Genomic DNA, 23,335 nt, shown 5'->3' with positions numbered 1-23,335 from the left:
GCCCATTTATCTATAATCAATACTTTTACTTTATATATTTTGGAAGTATGTTATACACACAAATTCATGACACTTACCTATTCCTGGAAATACTTAAGTCTGCCTAGGGAATTATTTCATTCCTGTTGAATGAATCTCTTTACCCTTGTTAATGCTTTTGCCTTGGTCTAATTTTTCTTAAAATTAAGATACTTGTGCCAGCTTTCTTTTGGTTCCTTGCATCAGAATGTTTCAGACTTATTACTCATAAACAGCAATATAATTATTTTGTTTGCTGCCTTAAAAAAAAAGTCTCACCCTGGAATCCCCATAGTTTCTCTGGTAAGGTTAGTCTATTTACATTTATTTTGATAACTGATAAAGTCGAAATTATATCTACCATCTTATTTTGTTTTTAATATATTACATTTTTTCTTTGCTTTTCCCCTCTATTTTACCTTTTTCCTCTTTTCTTGCATTCTAATGGATTCACTGTTTTCTCTACTACGTTACTGCACCTACTCCAATGGTTTGGAGGATGCACTTGTTTTTTTTTTAATTTTCTTAAATTTTTAACAAGATTACTTGACGGTAGAATCGGTATTACCAATCTCCTTCTAATGAACAGAACCTCAGAAAACTTTAACTTAGATCACTACCCCTCCTGTCTTATACATTGTTTTCTCCAAAAGTATTTAATCCTTGGGTGTATATATTGTGCTGTTTCATACAATCAAGCTGTCCAGATATCTTTACCCATTTCTTTGCTAACTTTGTGTCTTGAATCCTTTTCTTCATTCTAGCTTCAATTTCCTCTTATCAAGTACAACTAGCCCCAGTAGTTCTGTTTTGTTTTTTTGAGACAGGGTCTTGCTGTCACCCAGGCTGGAGTGCAATGGCATGATCATAGCTTGCTCTGTAGCCTCAAACTCCCGGGCTCAAATGATCCTCCTGCCTCAGCCTCCCAAGTAGCTGGGACTACAGGTGCACACCACCCCACCCAGCTAACATTTCTTATTTTTCTGTAGAGATCGGGTCTCGTTACATTGACCAGGCTGGTCGCGAACTCCTGGCCTCAAGTGACTCTCCTGCCTCAGCCTCCCAAACCACTGGGATACACACCTGGCTAACCTCCAGTAGTTCTTTCAGTAAGTAACAGTCTGTGAGTAGTAAATTCTACATCTCCATCTGAAAATATATTTATTTCTTCTTCACTTTAGTGTGACAGTTTTCAAAGTTATTTTTCCTTGGTACTTTATTATTCTATTGGTTTTTGGCCTCTATTAATGCTCTTGATAAGTTTGTGAAAGTGACTACTGCTGCTTAACTATAAATGACTTTTCTCTCTCTGGTTGCTTTATTACTTTCTCTTTATATTTAATGTTTGGTAATTTCACTAAAATATACTGAATTATCTATTTATATTTTTCTACTTGTAGATTGTCTATTTTTTGGTTCAGCCACAAAGAAGAAAAAAAATGACTCGAGAGTGACTACTGCTTTCCTAAAGATTGTTCAGAACAATTACCCATGTTATACCATGTATAAGCAGCATTGATTCATTATGTACTGTGGATGTCCTAGGGCAGAGATTCTCAAACTTTAACATGCAACACCTAGGAAACATATTAAAATACAGACTGCTACACTCCACACCCAGTTTCTAATTCATCAGGTCTGGGGTCCTGCCAGGAATGTGCATTTCTAATAAGCTGCAGATCGGGAGATCATACTTTAAGAGTTGCCTTAGAGATTAGGGATAATTATCTCATGAAACGCCCCCCCACTGAGAAGGACTACAGGGACTTAACCTGCTTCTTAAATCTGGAGACTGGTATTTACCATCAATTCTCAACAATTTTTAGCTTTAAATATTGCTTATTTACCATCAATTCTCAACAATTTTTAGATTTAAATATTGCTCTCTCCCATTTCTTCCTGTAGAATTCCAACTACATAAAATAAGAGCAGTTATGAGTCCACCAACTAGCCTGCTTCAGGTCCTTCGCACAGTCCTCAGGCCAAAAAAAATTTTTTTTAATAAAAATTTCATTTTGAAATGATACTTCAACAAAAATAACATTCCTTTACCCAAAATTGTTTAGTGGCTTCTCTACACCTTCAGGAGTTATTTCTGGGAAGGGGTACATAAATGGGCTTCTGAGTGGATGCAAATATTTGAGTATTTACATTATGGTACACATATTTCTTATAATGCTATCAAATGAGTCTGTGACTTCAGCACATTAAAAATCACTGACCTGGGCGGGTGCAATGGCATGCACCTGTAGTCCCACCTACTTGGGAGGATGAGGCAGGAGGATCGCTTGAGCCCAGGAGTTTGAGGTTGCTGTGAGCTAGGCTGACGCCACGGCACTCTAGCCCAGGCAACGGAGTGAGACTCTGTCTCAAAAAAAAATTGCCTACCTATTAAATTCCAAATGAGTCAGTGTGATATATAAAACTTTTCATGATCTATGGCTATCTTTCCCATACACACCCTGCCTTGTGCCATTCTGAACATGCCATGCTTTCAAACTTTCACCTTATACGCATATTACCTCCACCTAGAAAAGAATGCCCAGTAGGTCTCTCATAGGCCTGACAAACTACTTGACTTCTCCAGGGCTTCAAAATCACCTCCCGCAGGAAAACTGCTCAAACCAACTTAAGAGTTAATTGCTACCTTTTCTATTCTCCCTCAGCACTTTGTATAAACATCCACTATTACTTTTCACCCTTCTAATTACTGGTCTACAGAACTGTCTTCATAAGAATATGAGTATCTCAGGCAAGAACTTAAACCATTCTTTAAATCTCACAGTAAATACCCAAATGTTTGTTAAATATATAAATGTTATGTACATGTTGCCTAAATATAATTTTTCCTTGGACTCCATAGACAGTTTCTAGAAGAATGTATATTTTAAGAATTTTCAAGCCTGTCTTCATACAGATTTTCAAGGGAACCAGACAGTAAATGGAAGTAAAGGCACTTAATCCAGTTTCACTCTCAGTTCCTTCACGAAACACTTCAAAGTATCAAAGCAAGGACTATGTCCCCACAATGTCAACAGAACCAAAAGAAGAACATTGGAAGAAGGGTAATCAAATCTAAGAGTTGAACTCTTAAGAGATGGGATCTAGCTCTGTCACCCAGGCTAGAGTACAGTGGCACAATCATAGCTCACTGCAGTCCCAAACTCCTGCTCAAGCAATCTCCTGCCTTAGTCTCCCATGTATTAATAGTTCAGATTACAAGCATGGGCCACCACGCCTGACTGAGTTTAAAACTCTTAATGAAAGAAAAGAAGCACTCTCATTTTATTTCCAATACAAGTCCACCTGAGTTATCTTCTCATTTAAAACACAGATGTGCATATTATAAATTATGAGAAGACTCCTCTTATTATTTACTAAAATACCCACCCACTAATTCAGAAAAATCCTTCTACAAAGGTATAAGAGAACAACAGTGAGTGGTTCTCTCCAGGGTGGGAGGGAAGAGCCAAGAAAGTCTTTCACTTCCTATTTTTCAAATGTTTCTACATTGTCTCCTTTTTAAAAAATAATGTTATGTGTTACTTTAGCAACTAGAAAAATAGAAAGTAAATTAAAGCCATATTCCAAGTATGCTATTAAAGAAAAAAGTCTAATTATGAAACTATTTCAATATATTATTCTTACCAGACTTAAGACCTGAAATTTTGAAGATGGCACTTGGTTTCCCATTGGTGACAAATCCTAGGAGTTGCCACACTGGCATTCCATTTGAATCAGGATAGGAAAAGTAGACAGATCCTCCCATTCCCTCAGGAAATGGGATTGTTCCCAGCATAAAAACCACAACATGGTTGATATTTTCATAATCAGGCAAATCAAAAACAAATTTATCCTCTGCCACTTGCTGTGCAGCTGTTTGCACCTAGAAAATAAGAAACTCGTCTTAGTTCAATACTTTGATGAGTTTCTATAACTGTTATAGCATTGCTATGAGGTATCTTACCAGCATAGTCCATTACAGTCGTTATACCAAGTATAATGATGGGTTAACTTGATACTTTAATTATGAAACTATCAAATATACCAAAAAGTGTTAATTCTAACAGAGAATCCAAACTATATGTATTTAGCCCTGCAATGATAATTTACTGAATGCAATTTTTAAAAATGTAACTAAATTATTTCAGAGGTACCCTGAAAGGATTTTACTGACATAAAGACAGCTTCAGAATGTAAAAATGAAAGGTTGTTCAACCCACCACCACCAAGCTCACATCTTCCAGTTTAAAAGTAAAGAACCTCAGGTAATTAAAATGGGTAAGCAATCCAGCAGTAATTACAGTCAATCCTCCTTATTTGCACATTCCATATTTGTGAATTCACCTCACTAAAACTTATTTGTAACCCCAAATCAATGCTTGCTGCACTTCTGCAGTCATTCATAAACACGCTTATGGCCAGAGCAGCAAAAAATTTGAGTTGACTCACACAGTGCCAGCTGAGGTGGGACAAGGCTATGCTGCATCTTCTTGTTTCAGCCCTCGTACCATGAACAAATATCCTTTTCAGTCTATTTAATGCCACGTTTATTTGCATTTTTGTATTTTTTGTTGGCGATTTTGCTGTTTAAAATCACCAAGCTCAAGTGCTGACTAGTGTTCCTAAGTGCAAGAAGGCCATGACACGCCTTACGGAGAAAATACATGTGTTTGGTAAGTTTTTCTTCAGCCATGAGTTATAGTGTTATTGGCATGATTTGAATGTTAATGAATCGGCAACACCTATTGAATTATCTCTAAACAGAAACACATAAAACAAGCTTATAAGTCGATTAAAAATGTTGTTACTAGAGGCTCACAGAAACCTAACCCTGCAGTTTTGCTGGGGGCAATTATTCCATATCCATCACTTCGGTGTTCAGAGATTTGATGGAACATAACTACCGGGAAGAATGAGGATCAATTGCTCGTAAAAATGTAAAAGTTCTACCTTAAGTTTTGTACGTGAGAACTTGTAAAAGTTTCCTCTTATTTCATAATATAATTTTCTGTTCTAGAATTAAACATCAATTTATAACATTAGATCTTATTTTGAAGTTTGAGAGAAATCTATTTTCATAGAAAAAATTCTTTTTACAGTTAAGAAATTGAAAATTGCTATTTCAAATCCATTAGCAAAAAGAAATATTAATTCTGAGAGCACTCAGGTGATAGGTTGTCAAGAATTTATCTTATATAAGGGTTTTTGGTTTTGTTTTTTTAATTGCTATTGCCATTCTCTTTGCCAAAATACCAAATCCGAGTTACTACTATTATTTTTGAAGACTAAACAATTTTATTGCCTAGAATGCAAATTATTTTGTTCCTAATATTTCCTACTTGTTACCAAAAATGCTAAGCTTTTCCCTCTATAATATCCCATTCATTAATACAAGCTTAAGAAAAATATGCTGCTATATAATTTCATCTATGTATTAAAGTAATATCGACTACCCTAAATTAAATCTCAAAATACAAAAGTTGAGTGTTTTTAAAGTCAAGTCCTGATTCCTTTCTTCAGAAGTCTTATGACCCAATTAAAAACCCTCCAGTTTAAGTCTAAAGAATGAAACAAAGGAAGAACATAAACCAAATGGCATTCATTAGTATTATATTCAATCCCACCAGCCTCTAGCATGCATGTAACCTTAAAAAGCACGGAAAACTATGGTACTTATGAGTCTTGAAATAATTAGCAGGCAAAATAAATATTTCTTAAGTGTTAACTGTACAAGCACCAATCTGTAAATCAGTATTATGACACTCTAATCCTTGACTTTTAAGAAAAAACATACCTCTTTAAGAAAAAATTCAAGAAATGAAAACTGGGTTCTTAACTTTAGATAAGTGGATTTTTCTGGTAACAGAATAATATAGTTAAATTTTGAGATGTCACTAGGTCTACTTGCCCTTCATTTTGATTAATGTGTTCTAACACTCCAGAATTAAAGAGTCAAACACCCCCAGTAAATCTCATCTGTAAGGAACCTCTATTGGATATCCATTACAGAAGTTAGGAGTGTTGGGTAAATAGACACAGGTACTGCTACAACTAAATTTCCTTCCAAATTAGTAGACAACATGAGAAATACATGGATTCTTTTTATACTTTACAAAACACATACCCTTTTAACATCACTCATTAATAACACTCATTCATCTGAGTCCCACACTCATGCTTATCCCAGGTTGGTCTTTCATCCTCTTTATCAAGAGCAGGGGCAATCCAAAATCATCTCACCAGGACTACCTATTACCACCATCACTATAGGAATCCTCCAGTCATTCAAGAGACAGACAATAAACTTTGAGGCTAGTCGTCTGCAATTTATCCATGTGGTTTCTTTAACTGTGTACAGAATACAACACATTATCAAAAGTTGACGGACTGGCCAGGCGCGCACTGGCTCACACTTGTAACCCCAGCACTCTGGGAGGCCTAGGCGGGAGAACTGTTTGAGCTCAGGAGTTTGAGATCAACCTGAGCAAGAACGAGATGTAGTCTCTAACAAAAATGGGAAACCAGCCGGTGGTCGCGGCGCGCGCTTGTAGTCCAGTACTCGGGAGGCTGAGGCTAGAGGATCACTTGAGCCCAGGAGTCTGAGGTTGCTGTGAGCTAGGCAGACGGCACTGCACCCTACCCAGGGAGAGCGAGACTCTGTCTCAAAAAAGTTGATGGACAAAAAACCAATTCAACAAAGGGGCTGCATCATTTAATAAAGCAGAAAGAAAAAGAACTCCAGGTGAAAGAATTCATGTCTGAAAATGGATGTGTGAGTGGTTTCTAAGGAAGCAAACAAGATTCGCCCTGCAAATTATTCCTAAACAATTCCGGGCGCTGATCTCATTTAATTCTAATAACACAGCAAAGTAGATTTATCTCTTACGACCAATAAGGAAACACATTGCTCGCATCCTTCTCTGGTCGTCTCAGATATGGCTCACAAATAAGTTTCAGGAGTTTCTTTCAGCCGATTTCCAGTTATGTTATGCATATTTTCACTAGGGTCTTTCTAAAGACACCCAGTAGATATGCATTGCCTGAGCACCTTAATCTTTGACAAATAGTTTGCTACAGACTAGATTCACATCCCAGGTTTACCTCTACCTAACTCACGTTATGAGGTTAGGCGAGTATTTATATTGCCGATTGAGCTTAAATTCCTCAACTGCGAAATGGAAATTAAAATAACCATCTCACGAGTTATGAGGATTGTTCGAGGTGCCAAATAAGCACTACACAGAGGCTGAAATGAGTAATTGACAAAAGGCATGTATAGCACTTAACCCAGTACCAGGCACAAAATGCACACTCAAATGGCAGCTAATATCCTGACTACTATTCAAATTCATCTTTGGGCAAGTAAGAGCAAGCCAGCGTCCCACGCTCCATCCTCACACATCCAACCAAAATATACACAATGAGTGGGTTTCCCCGCATCCCTAGCACCGGCGCACCCTCCCCTCCCCAGGGTTTCGCCCTCAGTAACCCGACCCCTTCCTAATACCACCCGGCCCCATCCTCACCAGCCTCCCCGCCACCAGACAGCCAAACATGACGGCGGCGGCTCCGTTCAGCCGGCAGGAACCTGAAGCCTGCGACTAGGAGTCCTGGGGCTACTGGCCTAGTCAAGCCCAAGAACCTTCCAGAACTTGCGGGAGAACGTCTGCCCCTTCACTACATAGCAACTGGGCCAGCGGCAGGAACGCCTTCTGCCCCTACAACCTCTGACCCTCCCTTCCTAACCAGCGCGCTCCCGGGCGACGAGTACTTCCGGGGCTTACACCCGGTTCCCCAACTAAGGGAGAAAGGCAGGCTAGAGCCAGTACAAGACTACAAGTCCCAGAGGGCCCTGCGCCAGTTTCCGGGAGAGGGATTGATAGTCGGGATCCGAAGTTTCCAAGAACACTATTGGGAGGCGTTTCCAACGTTTGTGTTACATTTTAGAGAGTAACAGTACGCTTTTACAATCATCACTTCGCTAGATCCTTATAAAACCCTACAAGGTAAGTATTATAATCTCAATTTTATAGGCGAAGAAATTTATAGGCGAGGCTCCTAGTAACCAGCTACCAATCTTTACACAGACGTACATGTTGGAGCCCGAATTGAAGTCCTGATCTAAGTCAGTGTTTTTCTGCTCCGCAGTATCTCGGAAGTAGTAATTTCTAACCAATTGTTTTGTACTTGTTTACAATTTTATTATAGTTCTTTCCAGCTTCACTGAATTCTCCCGCTAATTTGCTGTACAACTGTGGGAGAGTTATATAACATCTTTGTGCTTCAGTGTCCCCATTTGCAAAATAAGAATAATAATTGTGCCTATCTCCTAGGATTGCTGTGAATATTCAATGAGTTAATATATATAAAGCACTTAGAATAGTGCCTAGCTGTGTTTAGTTAGTGGGAGTTTTATTGTAAAATGTCTCTTTCTTTTCTAGATGCATTTGCAGAAAAGGTTCACAGGAAATACAAAACATTAGCCAAAAGAACTGTCATCAAGTACTGATTGCCACCAACACTCATTCTGCCTTTCACAGCTTCAATTGCTCTTCCTCTTGGAAGGATGGTAAAGAGTCTCTGCCTAATTTGAAATATTTGAGTTTAGGCCACCAGCCACAAGCAGGTCTGTCTTCCCAACCTCAGGTTATATATGGAGGATCAGAGTTAGGAACAGTCCTCTAGCCTCCACTGCAGCTCCATAAACTCTGATCACCTATCTTATGTCAGATACTCCTTCTCTGTGTCAAACATCGCTCTGCCTCCCTCTTATAAAGATATTTGTGATTGCATTTAGGGCCCACCAGCATAATCCAGGATAATCTCCCTGTCTCAAAATCTTTAACCTTATCTGCAAAGTCTCTTTTGCCATGTAAGATAATATTCACAGGTTCCAGGGATTAGGACATGACTATTTGCGGGGGCGGAGGGAGGGGGCATTATTCAGCCTACCACAATAATCTTAATAAAAACTCCAAATGTGGGTTAAATAAATATTGTTATTTAACTACATTAAGAAAACGGGAGCAGAGGAAGAGGAGGTGTAAATAGCTAAAAATCCTCTTCTATCATAGTCAATATATGTCAAAACTAATGAATCAAAAGAGAAGCAGCTGCATATTACTTAGAATTATGAGGTAAATACAAAAAGGAACAGCTAAAAATATTAAAAGTTGCTTCTGAGGGATGGAACATGAGCAGAAAACTGTTTCTTGTTTAAAAGATCTTTGTACAGGCCGGGCACGGTGGCTCATGCCTGTAATCCTAGCTCTCTGGGAGGCCGAGGCGGGCGGATTGTTTGAGCTCAGGAGTTCGAAACCAGCCTGAGCAAGAGCGAGACCCCGTCTCTACTAAAAAATAGAAAGAAATTAATTGGACAACTAAAAATATCTAGAAAAAATAGCCGGGCATGGTGGTGCATGCCTGTAGTCCCAGCTACTCGGGAGGCTGAGACAGGAGGATCGCCTGAGCCCAGGAGTTTGAGGTTGCTGTGAGCTAGGCTGACGCCACGGCACTCACTCTAGCCCGGGCAAAAGAGTGAGACTCTGTCTCAAAAAAAAAAAAAAAAAAAAAAAAAAAAGATCTTTGTACAGTTTGACTTTTTAAACTATGTGCCCATATTAATAACAAAATTTAATTTTATAAATGTTTTAAAATGGACGAATTGGATTACATAATCTCTGAAATTGTCTGCAGTAAATATGCCATGATTCTATGTCTCTTTAATATTATTGTTTTAAATCACAGTATCACGGACTGAACTTTTGCTGCCTGGAAAAAACACTGTCATGAAATTATCCGTAACAACCATCCTAGCATAAGAATTTCAGCTCAAAGGAGACAGATTGCTGATTTAAAACTTTCCAAATGATAGTCTCTCTTGAAGGCAGATCCACGTGGCTTTCCCTGTTACTCTTATCACCTGTGGTAAATTGCAAAAATGTCACAAATTCTTCCTCCTCCTGTGTCCATGCCCTTGCAATACGACTTTGCGGCTTCTCCCATCAAGAGATGGAGTCTATTTCTTCATCCTTCTGGCCTTCTTACCTGATTTGACCAAAAGAATGCAGCAGAAGTAATGATGTAACAGTTCTAAGCTTGGGCCTCAAAAATACTTGTAAGCATCTGCTCTAGTTCTTGGAACTTTACCAATTTACTAGAAGACTAAAGCCAAATAGAGCCTGCTGGGTAATGAAAGACACCTGCCCCTATTTCCTCACCCAACAGCCAGTGAAACCCCATGAGCAAAGCTACCTAGCTGACTTGCACCTGACCACAAACACGTGCGTGAGCCCAGTCAAGACCAGAATAACCACCCAACTGAGCTCAGGCCAAATGTTATAGAATAATGAGTAATGTTGTGTTAGGCTATTAAGTTTTGAAATGTTAAGCAGCAAAAGCTAACTTCTCCATAGTTCCTTCACAGTATAAAATTACTTTTTATTTGTTAATTTCCCCTCCTTATAGCAAATACTTGTAGTTATCTATTTAACATCCATTTCCTGCCTTCTTCCTTGTTAACAGAACCCTAGTTTTGTTCTGGTATCTATTCCCTTTGCAGTGATTGGTTTAGGATTAGTGCCATAACCTGAGACGAAGTTTGCTGGGAGCTTCTGGAAAGTTTCTTGGTCTTAAGAAAGGCACACAAAGAGATAATCACTTTTTTACTCTGTACCTTGACATATCTGAAGGTGACACCTGGAATTGTACCAACGATCTTGAAACCTCAAAGGGAACAACTTGAGAAAAAACCCAGCACAAGCAGGAAGGCAGAGCAATGAGATAAAAATAAGTTAGATCTTTATTAATGTCTTGTGCTGTTGAACCAACTAGCCCCAGAGCCTGTCCTACCTCTGTACTTATGGTTAAGTGAGATAATATATTTCTTTATTGTTCAATTTTAGTTGGCTTTGTTGTAATTTACAGGTGATGTTATAATTAGCACAACCTCCTCTAGAATATAAGCTCCAAGAAGGCAGGGAATGTGTATTTTGTTTACCATTATATCTCCAGTGCACAGTCCAGCATCTGCCCCCTAGTAAGCATTTAATAGTTACTGAGTGAATGTAAATATATTATTATCAATAATCATTTATTAAGTACATCTACAGTTAACACTTCATTACACAACATAAAGATCTAATTAGGGAGCCTAATTACTTTTGATTGCGAGCCCTTCAAGAAGAGAACCCAGCATACAATAGACCTCTACACGTTAACTGAATGTCCTGTGTCACAGAATTTTGCCAACTCTCCAGCAGAGGGTGCCCATAACTGGTGTTCTGGGTTCTGGGAATCCTTTTTCTGCTCTTCAGCCTCTTCTCTGCTGCCTTCCTCTCTCTCTTCCCCACTCGAAGCCAAGAACAATAGCAATACAAGGAGAGCCAGAAGGAACTTTTTTCATTTTCTGAACCTCAGTGTCTGTCCTGTCCCAGCTTCCAGCATCTGTTAGAGATAGCTGAGAATATGCTTCTATTATCAGAGGAAGTTCTCTTGGGTAAGGGTTAAGCAAACGTTATCTGTAAATGGCCAGATAATAAACACTAGGCTTTCAGTGCTGTAAAGTCTTTGTCCTGTCATGCCCTTGTAACACAAAGAACTGCTGAAGCAACCAGCCCTGGAGCCTACCCTACCTCTGTACTTCTGGCTATGCAAGATAATGTGTTCCTTTATTACTTAAGTCAATTTTAGTTGGCTTTATTATTACTTATACTTGAAAATATAATTAATGCAGCCCCCCACCACTAGAATATAATCTCCACAAGGGCAGGGAATTTAATCAATAAATAAATAAAAAGTAAAAGAATGGGTGTGGGCATGACTACGTGCCAAAAACAGCAGGCCACATTTGGCTACCCCACGCTATGGGTAAACAAGGCATTGCCTAGGGCAGTGGTTTTCAAACTTTAAGATGCATAAGAATTACACTGATGGTGTGATTAGTATATGTATGTCCCAAATATTTCATTATTCATTCATTATCTGAAATTCAAATTTAATCTGCTGTGCCTGTATTTTATTTGCAAAGTTCTCAGGTGAGGCAGATGCTGCTGGTCCAAAAACCACAATTTGAGAGACACTGACCAATATAGTCTCTTATTTAAAGAGGTCTTGCCAATTCAGAGATCTTGAGCTGGAATAAAATAAATATCCATCAGTCCAACTGAGGAATTCTGCACACTCAGTCTATATATGTGAACATGTACCTACTTCAGTCACAGAAAGATTCTTTGCCTATTTTATGCATTAATTTTCAACAATTATTTATTCGTTCTGCACTTACTTTATGTAAACTTTTTTCTAGGCTCTAGAAATAAAGCAAAGAATAAGGGAGACCAGACCCTTGCTGTCATAGAGCTGACATTTAGTTGTTTGTAGGAAGATATAATTGCACATTTATCTAAGGAGTTACTGGCTGCACATTGTCAGGTATTTACCTGAAACACATAAGACTATGTGTTAGGAATTAGTTCAAATCTCAGCCCTGCACTTAAGACACTGGACAAGTTATTTAATAACTCTATGCCTCAGATTTCATCTGTAAAATAAGGATAACAATTTCTATGTCATGGGGTTGGTAGAATGGTAATTGAAATAACATATATAAGGAACTTACCACAGTTTGTGGTAAGGAGTAAACTGGTAAGTACTCAACTAATAGCTACCACTACTGAAACTACAGCAGTTCTCAAAATGTAGTCACTGGGCCAGCACCATCAACAGACCTAGGAACTTATTAAAAATGCAAATTCTCTGACCCTTTGCCAAACCTAGTGAATCAGACACCCAGGGATGGTACACAGCAAACTGATTTAACAAGGCCTCCAGGTGATTCCAATGCATGCTAAAATTTGAAAAACACTGCTAAAGAAGATATAAAAGAGGCTCTATATGTGCTTAAGGGCAGAGAATATTGGGGCCAATGAGACACAAATCTTACCTTTCTTTTCCAAGGAGAGCATTACAAAAGGGAATAGGCCTGGTGCTGTTCAAGCATGCCATCGTCTCTCTATATTCTCTTCCGTATGCCTGAAACTCATCAGAAATCCACTTAAACAAAGATTTCTTAGCTCATTTTTCATTCATTCAATATTTCCTTGAATACATACTATGAGCCAAACAGTGTGTTAAGCATTAGGAATTCAAAAAATAAGGAAAGGCTCCTGTTTCAAGAGCTCTTAGTCTGGCCCTGATTTTAGAGCATAGAAAACCACAAGAGTGCATGCACTTCAGTGAGATGCTAAAATGAGTAAGTTCAACCGGGATATTATTAAGGGAAGTAGAAGAGAGGCAGTAACTCAAAAAGGCAGAGCCCTTCCAGACGCATTTGTTTGTTTAACAAATATTAACTGAGCCCTTACAGTGTGCATGCAGAAAGCAGCCTGACCACCTGGAAAGCCTCTACTACTAGGGAGGCAGCTTGGCAGGAGCTAGTTCTAAGGCTGGCAAGGCCACCAGCAGGAAAGGGACAGAGGCATCAGCCAGTGAGGGGCCCTACCAAGTTCCAGTCTGTTCACAGTTGGCTTCCTGGATGTCCTGCTCTTGGTTATGGCCCAGAAGACTGGAAGGCACAGCCATAGAAAGAGAGGAGTCCTGGCAGAAAGCTGAGTCAGGACGCAATCTGGATGGAAACTGCTAAACAGCAACCCAACAGGCAGCAGAGCTGTTAACAAATTCTCTACCACTCCCAGCAGTAGATGTGGACATGAGTTTGGGAGACACTAATCAGCAATAGTGAGAGTTTGAAGTTGGCTATGGAAAGTTGTGCTGGGTTGAGTTGAGATAAACTTTATATAATTAGATATACTTTGGATTGTTTTGTGTTGTACCCAGCCATATGAAATTGCAGTTTAGCAAAAATCTTGAGAGTATATTATAGAAATACACCAAGAAAAAAGATTTTCTAATTAGGATAATTTATTTGTAATGAAGTAGTATAGTAGTTTCAAAATGGTTTCAACATCAGTGTATCAAAATAATCTGGAGAAGATTTTTAAAAATACTTAATTCTAGTCTCTCAAGTTGGGACTTGGATCTGTTGTATGGTCCCTAAATGATGCTGGTACAGTCACTCTTTCTACATTTGGGAACCGCTGCATGATACGGATTTATACAGAGGCCTAAGTAATACAATGCTTTGCACACCTGACCAATTAAATATAAGAATAAATGATCCTCTCCTCTCTACTAGGAGCTCACATTTTAGGGCAAAGTTAAGAAAATACTATTTTGGAGGGCCATTCACTGAGAGTTTTGACCTTTAAGAGTCATAAACTCTGTATTTCGGCCAGATTTATTCAAGGATTAAGGGGAATCCTCAATGCAGAACTCTTACATAGTTGCTGTTTTGAACTAGGATTATTAAGCCTTAACTTGCATCCAGACTCAGAAAGATAAGCCAAACCTTTTAACAGTTTAAAAAATGATTTAAAAATGATAAAAAATTAAATAAATTAATTAAATAAAACACGGTCTTAATTCAGTACTGTACACTTCTTGCAATCAATGATTTTCTAACAACCTAAAATTTAATGGTTTCAGAATTAAACACACACATTCCCTCATTCATTATACAGAAATGTAACAGAAATCACCCAACACTTTTTATTCCACATCAGTCTGGGGTAACTAAAGCAAGAAAAGTGAAATGAGTCTGCTTTCATTCACCTGAAGTCTGCTCTGCATCAGAAAATAACCATAAAATACCAAGAATCTTTGTAGAAATATACCAGCTCAATTCCAAACTGATAGTCATTTTCTACAAATCACAACAGGGGAAACCCAGAAGTGATAACTGAAAGCAGGGGAAATTACAAACTTCACAGAGTTGGAGCTAAGATCTCTGGTTAGAGAAAGACATGTAGCAGTTTTTACTTAGGCTTGTATTTCTGACAATGTGGATCCCACTCCCAATGCCCTTGGTAAAAGCCATTTAGACTTATTTCCCCTAAATCACTGTGTTTCAAGCTGCAGGTCGAGATCCATTAGTGGGTTGTGAAATTAGTCACAACCAGCATTACAAAAAAAAAAAAATGAAATAGAAAATTTCAGAATGCATCATAAGTATATCATTTCATGGAACTTTTTGTTTTCAGGTATGTATGTGTATGTATGATTGGGATATTACATATGGTCTGTTTCTTACTGTGGGTTACATTCAAAGAAAAAGTTCAAAATTACTGTCCTAGATGATACCTCATCCAAGACTGAAGATGCAATTAAGCAGAATGACCATCCCCTTTGTCTCAAGTGAGCATTCTAATTCTTTAAAGCACTTCTGGAAAAGGTGACCATCAGTTCTTAGACCTTTGCCTTTCTCAGGCATTTGCTTAAAAACAAATATAACATCACTGAATGTCTACCAAGCCCTTTTCCAATATTCTGTGGTAGATGATATACCCAGGGTTACATCTTAGTCCTTTCTCCATTTTGTCAGCTTCAGGGGTGTGTGACCCTAGGTTGTAGTACAGGGCACTGAGCTCAGAAAGGCCCCGTACTTGGTTTGTTTATTTGTTAATTATTTATTATTTTAGAGACAGGGTCTTGCTCTGTAACCCAGGCTGGAGTGCAGTGGTACAGTCATAGCTCACTGCAGTCTCGATCTCTTGGGCTAAAGCAATCCTCCAACCTCAGCCTCCCAAGTAGCTGGGATTACAGGCACACGCCACCACACCCAGCTAATTATTAATACTTTTGTAAAGACAGGGTCTCACCATGTTGCCCAGGCTGATCTCAAATTCCTGGCCTCAAGCAGTCCTCCTGCCTTGGCTTCCCAAGGTGCTGTGATTACAGACATGAGCCAGCGCGCCCGGCCCCATGCTTGCTTTAATATTCTGCTGTCCCCATCTTGAAATTCTTAATAATTTTATCTTTAAAATGGTGTTTTGTAAGTGAAGTCCAATGGGACAGGCAGCATGTATGTGAGTACAAGACATGTTCCCTGCCACTCCATTAATATATAGCATTCAGTTCCCCTTGAGCAAAGAATTCCAGTGGACGCACAATATGTGGCATTCAGTGAAGCTCAAAACAAGTGCAAGGTAAGCATGTTACCCTACTACCCGGTAGGCAGGGGTGCTGACAGTCCCATGAGGCCATGCTTTCAATTTGAACCAGAACTTGGTTTGAGTGGCTGGGCGTGGTGGCTCACGCCTGTAATCCTAGCACTCTGGGAGGCTGAGGCAGGTGGATCACTCAAGGTCAGGAGTTCGAGACCAGCCTGAGCAAGAGTGAGACCCCATCTCTACTAAAAATACAAAGAAATTAATTGGATATATAGAAAAAATTAGCCGGGCATGGTGGCACATGCCTGTAGTCCCAGCTACTCGGGAGGCTGAGGCAGTAGGATTGCTTGAGCCCAGGAGTTTGAGGTTGCTGTTAGCTAGGCTGACGCCATGGCACTCACTCTAGACCGGGCAACAGAGTGAGAAAAAAAAAAAAAAAAAAAGAACTTGGTTTGAATGAAGAAAGAAGACATGGTGTTTTAAGAATCACAAACCAAGGAAACTTTTCTTACGTTGCTTTCTTGTATTAGCCACTATTTACACTGATCACAATGACATAGAAGACAGGGAAAGATGGGGCAACTGGTAGTTCGTTTTCCTTTTAGTTCATCCTTAAATATAAGTCAAACATACAGTGCTGCTATGTGTGGTATCAAATAAAATAAAACAGTAATATTACTTTTGTGCAGCATTTCCATTTCCCTGATAAGAACAAAACACACGTGTATAAGCCACGTGTACCAATTGTGTAAGTTCTGTGATTTCACGTAAGAGTTAAAGGTTTTTATGTTTGCATTTAAAACTGTCACTACACAATATGAAAATGAATGGTAAAATTCATGCCAATAATTTTTTTTTCCTTTTTTTCTTTGAGACAGGGTCTCACTCTGTTGCCAGGGCTAGAGTGCAGTAATGTCATCATAGCTCACCTCAACCTCAAACTCCTGGGCTCAAGCGATCCTTCTGCCTCAGCCTCCCAAGTAGCTGGGACTACGGATGTGTGCCACCATGCCTGGCTAACTTTTCTCATTTTTTGTAGACACGGGGTCTCGCTGTTGCCCAGGCTTAAATCTTTAACTTTACGTAGAATGGCATTAAATCACAAATTTAGAAATATCAGGACAAGTTGAGAAAGAAATTATGGAATAAAGGAAAAAGCTTTATAGTTAATACCTTTAACCTCACTTTTTAACTGCTATTTAAGCAAGGGACTTGCATTTTCATTTCCCACCGAGCCTTGCAAATTATACAGGTGACTTTGTCTTCAGGACTAGAAACAGAACCAATAGCATCCTGTGTTTCTCTTGAATCATTTCACATTTCTTTGACAAGCTGGGCGTGGGGTCCATGAAGTACAGGGGGCTCCAGGAAGACTTCGTTCTGAAATCCAGGAATCCTCACTGTGTCTGTTACCCAAGCTCTGTCATGTGTCATTATGACTTTGGCTCCCTGGGGGGCAAAGAGCATGCTCTTGGCCTGAATGGACATTGACAGCGTGGGGTTCTTAACACCTCTGCTGAACAGGGTCTTACCCACTTTTGGGTTTGAGGTCAGGTAAGCGAGGTGTGTACTTTAAAAAGTGCCCTCCCAATCCAAGGTACGGTCATAATCCAGGAAGGAAATGAGCTCCATGGTGTGCAACTACATGGAAAACTTGGTGGGTTGTCACGGCAGTGGAATACTTTTTTTTCTTTAACAAAGGTCCAAATAAAGCTCAAGGAATACTTTTTTTTTTAAACAGTACTTCGAATTGCTATTTTATAAGGGAATACTCTTGATGAGAGTGACTAGAAGAGGGAGTTTAGATCAAATGTCAGGCCCTAGGTAGACCCACAATGTAGGGATGCCACTCTTGGTTCTCATTGTCCCAAAACAAAACCAGGGACTTCCACATCTTACTTTCAGATTGTGGTGTAAAAGGCTTTGGAAGAAACTGCTGTCCTGATGATCACCTTGCCTCACCACAAAAGGCTACAACAGGGATATGGCATCAACTGGATCCTCAACCAGCTTGAAATAAACTGTGGAGGCTGCTTTTCCTCGGGACATAATACAGATCAGGGGAAGTTCTGGGCTTGGTGGAGACTGAAGCAGACTGGCACATCAGTGGCCATGACTGCAGTGAAAGTGGGAGGAGACATTATGGTAAGGAAGAAGCCAGAACCACCCACTCTCCTAGCTCTAGCACACATGCCCACAAGGCACTCGAGTATCCCAGCAGCAAGTCAGCTAATTATTAATTTTCTTCAAATATTGCTTGTGCTTCATTCTTTTTCCCCTCCTCAATCTCCAATTAAATATGTTAGACCTTTTCGCTTTATTCTCTGTATTTCTTAAGCTGTCATATTTTCCATTTTCTTGATTCTCTGTGCCACAGTCTAGGTAAATTCTTAAAATCTCATCCAATTCACTAATATCTATTCAGCTGTGTCTAATCCATCGAGTTTTTTACTTCAACAAATACATTTTTCATTTCTAAAAGTTCTATTTCTTTCCCAAATCCACCTGGTCAGTCTACATATTCTGTTTGCTCATTTTTGTGATTGTATCTTTTATTTCTTTAAGGGTTTCATTCATTCAGCCAATAGTTATTGAGCCCCTATAATGTGCAAAGCACTGTTCTAGGTGCTGGGGTTATACCAGTGAAATAGAACAGAACCCACCCTCATATAGCCTTCATCACAGTTTTGCTGTATAGTACATGATAATTGAAATGAAAAATAAGAAAACAAGAGGAGGGAGAGCACAGGAGGGAGAGCTGCAATTTTAAATAAGGTGGCTGTTTTATATTCTCTAGCTGATAATTCCAATATCTGAATTGGTGGTTTAAGCATATCGTTTATTGTTTCAACTGTCAAGTCATATTAATAGTTTGTTCCATTGTCTATCTCGTGATCTTTGATTATAAGCTATTTGGTTGACCTAAATCTTCAGCAGTTTTAGGGACCTCCCTAAGAGTTGTTTTTCTTTGTTTTAATAACTAGTATCCACTGAAGGGGTTATCAAACTATGGCTTGTGGGCTGAATCTGGCCTGCTTCCTCTTTTTATAATTAAAGTTTTATTGGTACAAAGCCATACCCAGTCATTTACATGTTGTCTATTGCTGCTTTCATACTACAGCAGCAGAGTTGAATAGTTACAACAGAGACTGTATGGCACACAAAGCCTGAAATATTTACTATCTAGCTCTTGACAGAAAAAGATTGTTGGCCCCAATCTACACAGATTATACATAGGAACTAATAATGAAATTCAAACGGGCACTATCATATGCTGTTGAGGCAAGTATAATTTGGTACAACCTTAATAGAGAGAAATATCTTTCAGTCAGTAACTAATTCTGACAAATGAGCCTGAGAAAATAACCAGAGAGGTATATACAGACTTGTGTACTGGGGTGTTAATGAAAATATTATTTTTAATAGCAAAAAGCAAAGCAATGAACATGTCCAACAATAAGGCATTAGATAATGGTATATTCATGGAAATTTATGGAAAGATGTGCAAGCAAAATATTTGATGAATTATTAGCAATCTGAAAATGCAGTATATTAACAATATACTCAGTACAATCACAATTCTTTAAAATTGTGCATACAAAATATATCCCATCACCAAAAGCAATTATTTCTGGGTAGGAAAATTTAGTGTTTACTTTTTTCTTTATACTTCTATATAAACTATGTATCTGCTCTAAAATTATTACACTTTCTAAAGTATAAGAATAGTACCATTAATAATTTTTAAAAGTCTCTCTTAGAAATATAGACTAAATCTACAGATAAAATAACTTGTCTGGGATGTGGTTCAAAATAATCCAGCAGATGTACGGCTCAAACAAGACTGGTTATGTATTGATAATTGTTGAAGCTTGACTGTCGGTACACTGGATTCATTACTTTCTTGACGCTTCTGTATGTTTGAAACTTTCAAGTATGCAGTTAAAAAACCCTGTCTTGTGTTCTCAGAAATATAATAAATAGCCAATATATCAAAGTTGGTTTTATCCTTCCTAAGACTGTGACACTTTATAAGAAACATATTGAACAACTACTGACTAAAAGAAGAAATTAAGAGGAAAATTAAAGATATCTTGAAATCCAGGTATGGTGGTGCACACTTGTAGTCCCAGCTACTCAGGAGGCTGAGGCAAGAAGACTGCGTGAGCCCAGTAATTTGAGGATGTAATGCGCTATGACAGCACCTAACTAGCCACCGCACTCAAGCCTGGGCAACATAGCAAGCCCCCATCTCCCTCTCTCTCCACACACACACACACACACACACACACACACACAAATAAATCTTCAGACAAATGAAAATGGAAACACAACATACCAAGACTTATGGGATGCCTCAAATACAGTTTAAAGAAGGAAGTTTATAGCATTAAACAAGAAACATCTCAAATAAACAATCTAACGTTACATCTTATGGAACTAGGAAAAGAACGAACTAAACTCAAAGTTAATAGAAGGAAGGAAATAAAGATCAGAGCAGAAATACATGAAACAGAGACTAGAAAAATAGAAAAAAGCAACAAAACCAAGAGTTGGTTTTTTTAAAAGCTAAAAATTGGCAAACCCTTAGCTAGACTTATTAAAAGAAAAAGAGGAAAAACTCACCACACGAGGACACTAGAAGAAAACTACAGGCCAATGTTTCTGATGAATATAGAGGCAAAAATCCTCAAAAAAATACTAGCAAATTGTATTCAACTGTGCATCAAAAGAATCATTCACCATGATCAAGTGGGATTTATCCTCGGGATGCAAGGATGTTTGAACATACACAAATCAATAAATCTGATTCACCATATTAACAGAGTGAAGCACAAAAACTATGATCATTGCAATAGTTGAAGAAAAAACATTTGGCAAAATTTAACACCCTTTCATGATAAAACTCTAAAAAAATAGGTATAGAAGGAACGTTCCTCAACACATATGACAAGCCCACAGCTAACATAATACTCAATACTGAAAAGTTGAAAGCTTTTCCCTGAAGATCAAGAACAAAGTGATAGATATATTAGCCTGATTTGCCCACCCTACAATGTATATATGTATCAAAACATCACATTATACCCAATGAATATATACAATTATTTGTCAATTTAAAGTAAAAATAAAATTTAAAACAAGGAATATATATCTGTTCTTAGCTTCTGGTTCCTGACACAAGATCTTCTGGTGACCCTTGTAGTCACCAGAGGGAAAAGAATGTCTTTTTATATGCTAATGAGATAACTGGTGGCTGTGGGCCTCCAGACAGCTTCAACCAGGAAGAGAAATGTTATTCCCTCAGTATTTCAGGGTAAGGAGAGAACAGAAATAGAGCATAAAGAATGTGACTGATAACTGGCCTCTGAATTCTCCCTCCTGAACCTTTCATTATTTGTACTAGCTTTAACCCTTGAAAGTCCATCAGGATCCACTGCAAGTTGTTTCTGAGTTTCCTTTTTGGGCAGTTGTTTATAAAGATATTTCATGATTTTTCTTAGAGGTTCTTCAAAGAAAGGGAAATTTTTGTTTTTATAAATAAAATTCATTCTATCTTGCAATACATATGGGCCTTGAAGTCCAAATACTTTATGGGACATTATCTTATTTTCCTTACACCTAGGCATATTTTGCTATTTCATCAAACCAAGAATTCATCATTACTCATCGATTATTCCCAACCACATTTTAAAAAGACTAACAAAAGGAAAAAATGATGAATTATCTAGATATGATACTGAAACAAATTGTCATTCTTCATTCTTCTTACTGCACTGCCCAAAATATTTCATCATTTTCTAAGAAGGTACAAAAGAGAAGAAACCATCTTTGTAGTCTGCTTTTAGCTTTCATTGAACAGTGGAGAATTCAAAAATTTTTACTTTCTGCTTAGAAGAAAATTGATAGAGGATGTTTCCCAGTTTTTAGATACATCAGAAGATAAAGACAGCACCACTCTAGACTCTAATGATGGTAATTGATTGTATAATACGAGTGATCATATCCTAGAATGATTGCTTCAGATGACCATATCCTAGAATTTTCTCAAACTCAAGAATCAATTAATATTTCTAAGTACCAAAAGGAAAGATGATATTTTCATCCAGTTGGTCACTGTAACATGAAGGATTTCATCACACAATATTTTCCAAGAACATGGACCACCTCATTTTGCAAAAAGGATATGACAGTATTATCTTTTATAATTGTGAGTCAAAATTTACTTTCCAGAAAGGTTTGCTGCTTAAGTTCCTATTAAAATTTCTAATTAAAAAAAACTGAAGTACCCACTGGACCAAGATGGTTAATGGTGATAAAGTTTGCTTGTTTACTGAGGGTTAAGTATTATACTATTTTCAGGGAAGTAAACCTTGCTTCAGAGACAGCTCAGAAAAAGGGGCAGTGTAAAAAATACTATGTATCAAACCAAATTTTAAAAATATACGTATTTATAGAAACAAGGTTCATCAATCTTTTTAAAAACTTGACAAAATTCAGTCTTTTGTATTTTACCCTGGCTCACCTCATTTTACTTTAGCTTTATAATCACTCAGGCTTTCTTCATTCCCTCTGCTTCAGGCTAACTCCTCCATATGTGATCTTGGTCCTAACTCTTTCAGGATTTTTTGCCCACAAATAAACGCAATGTGCCCATGTCTGAGAAAAAAATAACCAACTAGTCTCAAACCCTATGATTTCCTCAATCTACTTATCTCTCCTAGCCAGTAATATCCTTCTAGAAAAGGGGACAACTCACTAAATGGACACATTTCTCATTTGTTTAATTATTCGATCCACTGCATTTAAGCTTCTATGTCCTCTCCTCATTTGCTCTAACAAAATATTTCCCCTAAGGTTACTAATGGCCTAGTTGCAAAGCTAACGGTGATATTTTTTTTAAACTGTAAAGAAAGGTTAAAACATTATTATATGTTTTAACTCTACAGTATTTTAAACATTACTTATAAAACTATTACAGAAGAAATAATTTAAAAATATAAAACCATAGGAAATATAATCTCCAATAATTACAAACATAAAATATGTTTAGTGCTTATTATTGTCAAATACTGTTCTAATTGCCAGACATATATTAAATATTCTGATCCTCTCAATAACTCTCTGGTAGGTTATTATTATTTCTTTTTTACACGTGAGGAAACAGGCAATGAGATGTTAAGTTACTTATCCAAGGTCATATTGTGGCAGACCCAAGATCTGAATTCAGTTTAGTTCTATAGCCTACAATTAATCTCTATATTATTTAGCTTTCTCTAGTTAAGAGAACTACAAAAAATGACCACTAC

At 38.0% G+C, this 23,335-nt stretch overlaps 1 protein-coding gene across 1 annotated transcript in view; it reads right to left on the bottom strand.

Annotated features, from left to right (window-relative positions):
* Positions 1–7,813, bottom strand: part of LOC105808248 (chromosome unknown open reading frame, human C11orf73) — a 33,647-nt gene extending 25,834 nt beyond the window's left edge. The window contains exons 1-2 of the mRNA XM_012641850.1: positions 7,548–7,813; positions 3,667–3,904 (exon numbers count right to left, since the gene is read on the bottom strand). Of these exons, the coding sequence (XP_012497304.1) occupies positions 3,667–3,904; positions 7,548–7,577 (268 nt within the window). The 5' untranslated portion in view covers positions 7,578–7,813. The remainder of the gene's footprint in view (positions 1–3,666; positions 3,905–7,547) is intronic.
* Positions 7,814–23,335: the final 15,522 nt, after the last annotated feature.

This window comes from Propithecus coquereli, unplaced genomic scaffold, assembly GCF_000956105.1.
Source record: "Propithecus coquereli isolate 6110/MARCELLA unplaced genomic scaffold, Pcoq_1.0 Scaffold170, whole genome shotgun sequence".
Lineage (NCBI taxonomy): Eukaryota > Metazoa > Chordata > Mammalia > Primates > Indriidae > Propithecus > Propithecus coquereli.
The sequence above is the reverse complement of the archived record's forward strand: the minus strand, read 5'-3'. Positions and strand labels throughout refer to the sequence as shown.